Source organism: Littorina saxatilis, linkage group LG10, assembly GCF_037325665.1.
Source record: "Littorina saxatilis isolate snail1 linkage group LG10, US_GU_Lsax_2.0, whole genome shotgun sequence".
NCBI classification, from domain to species: Eukaryota; Metazoa; Mollusca; class Gastropoda; order Littorinimorpha; family Littorinidae; genus Littorina; species Littorina saxatilis.
In genome coordinates, this window is record NC_090254.1 from 48,596,990 (window position 1) to 48,606,989 (window position 10,000).

At 41.5% G+C, this 10,000-nt stretch overlaps 1 protein-coding gene and 1 non-coding gene across 2 annotated transcripts in view; both read right to left on the minus strand.

Moving 5' to 3' along the window:
* The window catches only part of LOC138978986 (membrane metallo-endopeptidase-like 1), a 51,724-nt gene that overhangs the window by 2,737 nt on the left and 38,987 nt on the right, over positions 1–10,000 (minus strand). The window contains exons 18-22 of the mRNA XM_070351803.1: positions 9,942–10,000; positions 7,465–7,530; positions 6,253–6,351; positions 5,623–5,699; positions 1–2,413 (exon numbers count right to left, since the gene is read on the minus strand). The exon at positions 1–2,413 is cut by the window's left edge and continues 2,737 nt beyond it; the exon at positions 9,942–10,000 is cut by the window's right edge and continues 72 nt beyond it. Of these exons, the coding sequence (XP_070207904.1) occupies positions 2,314–2,413; positions 5,623–5,699; positions 6,253–6,351; positions 7,465–7,530; positions 9,942–10,000 (401 nt within the window). The 3' untranslated portion in view covers positions 1–2,313. The remainder of the gene's footprint in view (positions 2,414–5,622; positions 5,700–6,252; positions 6,352–7,464; positions 7,531–9,941) is intronic.
* On the minus strand, positions 6,982–7,054 carry Trnat-ugu (transfer RNA threonine (anticodon UGU)). The gene has a single exon. It is a non-coding gene; the product is annotated as a tRNA-Thr (tRNA).

A 10,000-nucleotide genomic window follows, 5' to 3' on the forward strand; every position in this document is an offset into this window, starting at 1 on the left:
GTAGAATGGAATATATGAGTGTGATAAATAGAGAGTAATATTCTGCAGCTTTTCTTGTACATCACGAATCACAACACGACAGCGAGTGTTTGAAATAAAACGAAAGAGAAACAGAATTCATATAAAACCATAAACATAAAAGTAAAAAGCAGTCAAAGTATATTGACACAGGCTGAATGTGTTACAGTAATAATATTAGAACAGACTCTTCACACCAAAAAGATATGTCAAAATATGGCAATAACTGTTAGACAAGAGAACACGGCAATGATGTGTAACGGCCATGGCAACAGTACAACACGTTGTAACCATGGCAACAGAACAAAATGTGGACATTCGGCGTATGAATGTTTTCAAAGGCACTCACGGCATTCTAAACACGTATCCCAGCTGATCTTGAAAGCTACATGATGTAATAAAGGCACATGAGCTGTTACATCAAAACAGGCATACACTATGTGATAATCTGACATAACCATGGCAACGTGTGACGCAAATAGCTAAGGCATACCATTATATTTTAATTCGTATTCGCATGTACACGAAGATGTTGCGTATTGTATACATATGTCACTGTTTGAAGGATGTCCAATATTCAATCCTGATAAACTTTTTTTTTTAAATTTAAAAAAATATTTAAAAAATCCTGATAAACTATTTCTGGTCCTGTGTGGGGATCTGAAGCTGAATCAATTCCACAGATGGAGATGTGTCACTTATGAAATCGATTCAGCTCACGTTTGCACTCCGCACAGGAAGCAGGCAGGCTGTTGGTTGCCACGGTTAGTGTGTGTCCAACAAGGTGAGTGCTCTTATTCTGTGTGGAAGCAGGGACAGTTATCTGGTTTAGGAGTATTGAGCGAGACACATTTGGCAAATAAGAGACGCACAAGATGTCAGAAAATGCACTGGAATAGTGTGTGTGTGTTTACATGCCGATACATTGCTTGTACTGCCGGGCTGGTCTCTGAAAACTACAACCAGGGAGACAGCAGGAACTAATGGCGCCGTGGTTACGACAGCAATGATTGTGTGTTGAAGGTGTTTCGGGTGGTGTGGGGGAAGGGGAGTTGGGAGGGGAGGGGGGGGTAGGGAGGCATATTTTTGGGAGGTAGATGATGATGTGCCCGACAAATACAAAAACTGATCATCACGATCACTAAAGAGAGCTCATTCTTTACTGTTCACACTTTACTAATTAAGGCGCTACATTATCGGGAGAGGAGAGGGGGATGACGGGTGACAACATTAATGTTTCAAATGAACAACAAAGCCGGAGACGTGCTGGTATCTGATGCACTGTTTCTGTGCAGATCAATCAATCAATCAATAGGAGGCTTATATCGCGCATATTCCGTGGGTACAGTTCTAGGCGCTCTGCAATGATGCCGTGTGAGATGGAATTTTTATACGGCCAGTAGATGTCAGATGTCAGTGGTGATGCCCAAATGATGTTCCTCTTGGTATTTACGTGGCTTTCCTTTTGAGACAATATTTACTTTTCTGTGCATGTCTCTCCGTTGAAACATCAAGCCAATAAAACAAAAACTTAAAGATGTTCTCTGTCCCATCTTAGGTTTTTAGATTTTGCAATGACAGTAAAATATAATGCCTCGCTTTACGAACTTGTGGCGAGGCTTTGCTTCGACTAGGGACAGTTACAAACCACTTACAAAACTACCTTCGTCACCTCTGATCGTTTTCATGTTCAGTGATAAAATCTTGATCATACAATCGAACATTCTGTAACTCAACAAGACAGGTAACTCTCAGGGCACGGATGTTACGGCTGAACTCTCGTACACTATTATTCCTCCTGCCTCCATGTCGTAGGGGAAAGCTGTCCAACACACTACAGTGACAAGTGATAATCCGGGTGTTGAATATATTTTTTTTGAATCCCCATAATTCTGGCGATAGCAAATTAAATAAACTCCCACCCAACCCTAACCCTAACCCTAACCCTAACCCAATCCCCGAATTCAGTTACCGAAATTTTGTAGACAGCAAACAAAACATTTTTTTTTCGTATTTCTTTCTTCAGACTTTGTCTTATTGTTCATGATATATGTTTCATTATGTTTCGTTGTGTTTCATTATGTTTCATTATTATTTATTTTTCGTTTACTTGCTGCCTTTTTGTTTGTTAGCCCTTTTGTTTGTTTTCTACTCGCCCCTACGTCATGGCACTGTCCCACATTGGCCACCTTTCCCTTACATCATTCTCTGATTTTCCCAGAGATGTTCCAGCTTCACGTTCAGTGTTGTTCTGAGGCCTCCGACCTGTGTGAGCACGGTGTGGTGTGACAGTGGTTACCACACTTTGCACTTTTTCCTGGGGTTCATGCTGCTGTCGTCCGAGCAGCCAAAGGCGTCCGAAAAGCCCTCCGAGTTCTGAAGCGTGCCTCGCACTCTGAAAGACAAACAGGAGTTAATATGTAAATGGAAGAAACTTCCATAAAATCATCATCATCATCATCATCGTCGTCGTCGTCGTCGTCGTCGTCGTCGTAATTACCATCACCATCACCATCATAATCGTCGTCATCATCATCATCGTCGTCGTCGTCTTCGTCGTCGTCGTAATCACCATCACCATCATCATCATCATCATCATCATCATCATCGTCGTCATCGTTGTCATTATCACCCCTCCATCACTATTACCAACATCACCACAACTTCGATGACAGCGACGACCATCATTACCGCCACAACCACAAGCAACCAGAACAACATCGTCTGTACTTGATTCGCACTACTATTGTTTAAAACCGACGCGTGTTGATAAAGAGATGAGTGTTACCTGTACTTTGCAGATGCAAACTTGTACCTATAAAAAAAATCTGACCTGTACTGTGCAGGTGCAAACTCTAACCTATCAAAACATCTTACCTGTACTGTGCAGGTGCAAACTCTAACCTATCAAAAACATCTTACCTGTAATGTGCAGGTGCAAACTCTTACCTATGAAAACATCTTACCTGTACTGTGCAGGTGCAAACTCTTACCTATCAAAACATCTTACCTGTAATGTGCAGGTGCAAACTCTTACCAATCAAAACATCTTACCTGTACTGTGCAGGTGCAAACTCTAACCTATCAAAACATCTTACCTGTACTGTGCAGGTGCAAACTCTTACCAATCAAAACATCTTACCTGTACTGTGCAGGTGCAAACTCTAACCTATCAAAACATCTTACCTGTACTGTGCAGGTGCAAACTCTAACCTATCAAAACATCTTACCTGTACTGTGCAGGTGCAAACTCTAACCTATCAAAACATCTTACCTGTACTGTGCAGGTGCAAACTCTAACCTATCAAAACATCTTACCTGTACTGTGCAAGTGCAAACTCTAACCTATCAAAACATCTTACCTGTACTTTGCAGATGCAAACTCTTACCTATGAAAACATCTTACCTGTACTGTGCAGGTGCAAACTCTAACCTATCAAAACATCTTACCTGTACTGTGCAGGTGCAAACTCTAACCTATCAAAACATCTTACCTGTAATGTGCAGGTGCAAACTCTTACCTATGAAAACATCTTACCGGTACTGTGCAGGTGCAAACTCTTACCAATCAAAACATCTTACCTGTACTGTGCAGGTGCAAACTCTTACCAATCAAAACATCTTACCTGTACTGTGCAAGTGCAAACTCTAACCTATCAAAACATCTTACCTGTACTTTGCAGGTGCAAACTCTTACCTATCAAAACATCTGACCTGTACTGTGCAGGTGCAAACTCTAACCTATCAAAACATCTTACCTGTACTGTGCAGGTGCAAACTCTAACCTATCAAAACATCTTACCTGTACTGTGCAGGTGCAAACTCTTACCTATGAAAACATCTTACCTGTACTGTGCAGGCGCAAACTCTAACCTATCAAAACATCTTACCTGTACTGTGCAGGTGCAAACTCTTACCAATCAAAACGTCTTACCTGTACTGTGCAGGTGCAAACTCTAACCTATCAAAACGTCTTACCTGTACTGTGCAGGTGCAAACTCTTACCTATGAAAACATCTTACCTGTACTGTGCAGGTGCAAACTCTTACCTATCAAAACATCTTACCTGTACTGTGCAGGTGCAAACTCTTACCTATCAAAACATCTTACCTGTACTGTGCAGGTGCAAACTCTTACCTATCAAAACATCTTACCTGTAATGTGCAGGTGCAAACTCTTACCTATCAAAACATCTTACCTGTAATGTGCAGGTGCAAACTCTTACCTATGAAAACATCTTACCGGTACTGTGCAGGTGCAAACTATTACCAATCAAAACATCTTACCTGTACTGTGCAGGTGCAAACTCTTACCAATCAAAACGTCTTACCTGTACTGTGCAGGTGCAAACTCTAACCTATCAAAACGTCTTACCTGTACTGTGCAGGTGCAAACTCTTACCTATCAAAACATCTTACCTGTACTGTGCAGGTGCAAACTCTTACCTATCAAAACATCTTACCTGTACTGTGCAAGTGCAAACTCTAACCTATCAAAACATCTTACCTGTACTGTGCAGGTGCAAACTCTAACCTATCAAAACATCTTACCTGTACTGTGCAGGTGCAAACTCTAACCTATCAAAAACATCTTACCTGTAATGTGCAGGTGCAAACTCTTACCTATGAAAACATCTTACCTGTACTGTGCAGGTGCAAACTCTTACCTATGAAAACATCTTACCTGTACTGTGCAGGTGCAAACTCTTACCTATCAAAACATCTTACCTGTAATGTGCAGGTGCAAACTCTTACCAATCAAAACGTCTTACCTGTACTGTGCAGGTGCAAACTCTAACCTATCAAAACGTCTTACCTGTACTGTGCAGGTGCAAACTCTTACCTATGAAAACATCTTACCTGTACTGTGCAGGTGCAAACTCTTACCTATGAAAACATCTTACCTGTACTGTGCAGGTGCAAACTCTTACCTATGAAAACATCTTACCTGTACTGTGCAGGTGCAAACTCTTACCTATCAAAACATCTTACCTGTAATGTGCAGGTGCAAACTCTTACCTATCAAAACATCTTACCTGTAATGTGCAGGTGCAAACTCTTACCTATGAAAACATCTTACCGGTACTGTGCAGGTGCAAACTCTTACCAATCAAAACATCTTACCTGTACTGTGCAGGTGCAAACTCTTACCAATCAAAACATCTTACCTGTACTGTGCAGGTGCAAACTCTAACCTATCAAAACATCTTACCTGTACTGTGCAGGTGCAAACTCTTACCAATCAAAACATCTTACCTGTACTGTGCAGGTGCAAACTCTAACCTATCAAAACATCTTACCTGTACTGTGCAGGTGCAAACTCTAACCTATCAAAACATCTTACCTGTACTGTGCAGGTGCAAACTCTAACCTATCAAAAATCTTACCTGTACTGAGCAGGTGCAAACTCTAACCTATCAAAACATCTTACCTGTACTGTGCAGGTGCAAACTCTAACCTATCAAAAATCTTACCTGTACTGAGCAGGTGCAAACTCTAACCTATCAAAACATCTTACCTGTAATGTGCAGGTGCAAACTCTAACCTATCAAAACATCTTACCTGTACTGTGCAGGTGCAAACTCTAACCTATCAAAAATCTTACCTGTACTGAGCAGGTGCAAACTTGTCGTTGAGAACCTTCTGTATCTTCGCGTCTTCTCTGTCGTTCGTGCACCACAGCTGTCAACACCAGAATGAGATACATCAGTCAATAGTGAAAGAGAGGACGAAATAACTGCATGCTTGCAGAAAGACGAACACCAGAATGAGATACATCAGTCAATAGTGAAAGAGAGGACGAAATAACTTGAGACTTGCAGAAAGACGAACACCAGAATGAGATACATCAGTCAATAGTGAAAGAGAGGGCGAAATAACTTGAGGCTTGCAGAAAGACGAACACCAGAATGAGATACATCAGTCAATAGTGAAAGAGAGGACGAAATAACTGCATGCTTGCAGAAAGAAGAATAGCAGTCCAATCAGAATTTTGCACTTCAAAAATACGTTACGGTGTTATTGAAAAAAATTAAAAGCAACTAACGGAGACACTTATGGTCAGATTTTAGAGAATTATTATCTCGGACAGTTTGTCCTGCAGTGCGTGTAAAATCTCTCTCTCTCTCTCTCTCTCTCTCTCTCTCTCTCTCTCTCTCTCTCTCTCTCTCTCTCTCTCTCTCTCTCTCTCTCTCTCTCTCTCTCTCTCTCTCTCTCTCTCAGACACCTGTGTTACCTGGGCAAAGCTGATGAAGAAGAGTTGGTTGTGTGTCAGGTTGAGTCCAGGTAGCATCCTCTCCTCTATCCCCCGCTCTTCCACCCAGCGTCGGTACGCCTGATGTAACATATGACGTCATTTGATCAATGTGGTTTTGCATACAATTGTGTGAAATGGCTACTGTTGGATGAATACTCTAATATCCAAGTACAGTATACGAAACATGGTGTTTTTTTTATTACACCCTTGGTATAGGGGTGTGTATAGGTTTCGGTCGATGTGTTTGTTTGTTTGTTTGTGTGTTTGTGTGTTTGTGTGTTTGTGTTCGCATATAGATCTCAAGAATGAACGGACCGATCGTCACCAAACTTGGTGAACAGGTTCTATATATTCCTGAGACGGTCCTTACAAAAATTGGGACCAGTCAAACACACGGGTAGGGAGTTATTGGTGGATTAAGATTCTACAAGGACTTATAGAGAAACATATTAATGGTCAAAGGGAAATAACCTTCTCAGTTGGTGGCAGTGAGAATGGGTGCAGTGAGAATGGTTATTTCCCTTTGACCAACGGGGGTGTTTTTCCTACCTCGGAGGAATTTCTTGTTGTTGTTGTTGTTGTTGTTGTTTTGTTTTGTTTTGTTGACACGGATCTACGTCAGCAATATGCGTGCAGCAAAAGCAATAGACGTTTCTTTAAAAAAAAGAGGAAAAAAAAAAAGGGCAATCTATAAACAAATTCACAAAAAGCCCCCAGTGAGGATCGAACTCACGACCCCTGGTTTACAAGACCAGTGCTCTAACCACTGAGCTATGGAGGCACATGGATAATATCTGAAAAGTTCACGTTAAGTTTCGTTTGCAACTGACAAAATGTATGTCATTATAGATTTAGAATCCAAACGCGGTAAGGCGTCACAGCTGTTGATCATCGAACACCCTCCAAACCAATGGACGGGATCAGGCATCGGTACATGCAATAAGCAGCTTTTATCGGATTAACCGCTAAGACGTAATTAAGTATTCATGGTCCCTTAAATAAGCTCGAGCATTTATATAACATGCACAAGGGGGGGCAGATGGAGAGGAGGGTGAGAAAACAAAGGAGTCAGAAGTCAAGAGAGAGAGAGAGAGAGAGAGAGAGAGAGACACACACACACACACACACACACACACACACACACACACACACACACACACACGCAAACTGAAAGCCGAGAAGAAAGCTCACCCTATAGCTCTGTTTCAAGCCAGCGTTGTCTGCAATATTCTCTATCAGTGTTTGTAGTCCGTCAACCTGCAGACAGATTACAGATTAAAGATTACAGATTAAAATAAAGAGGACATAATTATGAAACTGTGACATTTTAGACCTATGCTTGATCTTGATCGAGTGTCCGTCGTGGGAAATGTGAGCAGAATACTAATAATAATAATAATACGAATATTTATAACGCGCACATAATCTCACCAACAGGCGACTCAAGGAGCACATACACTCATTCACACACACGGAGACTTAAAGTCACCAACACACACACACCATCAACCATTAAAATATGTACAGTTATTCAGGGTGGGATGGGGTGGGCAGTGTAGAATGCATGGATTATGTGGAAAAAAGGAATGTCTTGAGTGCAGATTTGAATGATTCGAGGGACTGTTGTTGACGGAGGGGGAGAGGTAGTGTGTTCCATTGGCTAGGTGCTTGGAAAGAAAATGAGCGTTGACCTGCTGTTTTGAGTTTGGTGTGGGGGATGTTGAGCTTGAGGGAGTCGGCAGATGATCTGAGTGCTCGTGAAGGGACATAGAGAGAGAGAGAGAGTCGGAGAGATAGGCAGGGGCGAGACCATGGAGGCATTTGTAGGTGAGAGTGTTGATTTTGTTTGTGGTACGGGCAGGAACGGGCAACCAGTGGAGCTGATTTAGGAGGGGGGTGATATGATCTCCCTTTTTCTTTCGTAAGACAAGACGGGCAGAGCTATTTTGAATGCGTTGGAGACGAGAGATAGAAGAAGAGGGAAGACCCGCCAAGAGAGAGTTACAATAGTCAAGACGTGAGAGAATGGTGGAAGTGACCAGTTTGGCGGTAGCATCTGTGGTGAGGTACTTGAGGATAGTGGCGATGCGGCGGAGTTGGAAGTAGCTAGCGCACAGACATCTTACAAGGTGACCCCCGAACTATGCAACCCTCAAAAATGCTAATAACTTCTACCTCTGTTGACCGAATCACTTTAAATTTGGGAGACATAAACTTCAGCCTAGCATGACCCTTCCACAAAGTGCTATTTTTTACAAAGTTGCCAAATATTTCCAGTCATTCGAGTTTAGCAAATATTTGCACAGTTGTTGTGCATGAATTTCAGTTCGTTCACGACCATTTTATAAAGTGTCGAGTCTGTAGGTAAAACTGTTTCACGTTTACCTATTCTCCAAAATGTGTTCCAAATTACACCTCCGAAATTGTCAATGTCACGAAAGGTTTGTCGTGTAGGGATTGCCCTGAACCTAGCTGTAACTGCTTTCTTCAGTTCACCGATGATCTAGGGGAGGAAAGGGTGTTTGTGTATACTCAGACATTCAGATAATCCAAAAGATAAATGTCTAGAGGGTTTAAATCAGGAGGTAAGTATTGCTACCGCTCAATGTCAAACCTCGTTCTGTTGAGTCGATCGCCGAATTTGGAAACTTTTTGTGAAATTGCACAAAAGTCAGACCATTTGATCTACAACATTGCCACTTTGTCGACAAATCATGCATAGGCTGAAGTTTATGTCCCCCAAGTATAAAGTGATTCGGTCAACAGATGTAGAAGTTATTAGCATGTTTGAGGGTTGCATTTTTTTTGGTCATCCTGTAGAAACACGCAACAAACGTGAAGATATTGACAAGTCAAACATACTGACTTTCCTGTTTTAATGTTGGTTGTTTAGAATTAAACGATCTTATTCCTTGTTTGTTTTATTCTTTTTTGTCATTTCTTATTGAATGAAACGGTCCTAACCTTTTTATGTTTCGTTTCTTGCTTTCTTTCTTTTTTTCCTTCCTTCTTTCTTTCTTGCTTTCTTTCTTTTTCACCTTTTGCTCTTTCGTGATCATTTTTACACCGTACGACAAGATTTTCCCACAAAAGCAAAAATTAAACACTGCGAATGAGAAGCTCATTAATGTAAAATACATAAGACTGACTTACTGATGTCGTATCCTCTTATGACTAAAAGTGATCAATCTTGCGAGAAGCTAGGAAAGGGCGGGGGCGGGGGCGGGGGCGGGGGCGGGGGTTGACGGTGTATGGTGCATGACACAAGCATCGTAGTATCGTTGAAACCATCTTTAGAAGGAGTGACAAATCTGGGTTCGTTTCAAATGCACTTCATACAAGAGGTTTCAACATGACGTCATACTTACGTTCATGTCGACGTCATAGTATCGTAATCATGTGTGAACGATTTTACTTACATTCCACATGCACGTCATATGACAAGTTTGAACATGACGTCATACTTACGTTCATGTCGACGTCATAGTATCGTAATCATGTGTGAACGATTTTACTTACATTCCACATGCACGTCATATGACAAGTTTGAACATGACGTCATACTTACGTTCATCTCGACGTCATAGTATCGTAATTATGTGTGAACGATTTTACTTAAATTCCACATGCACGTCATATGACAAGTTTGAACATGACGTCATACTTACGTTCATGTCGACGTCATGGTATCTGAAACAGCTGTAGTGGTCAATCATGCAGCGAGTCT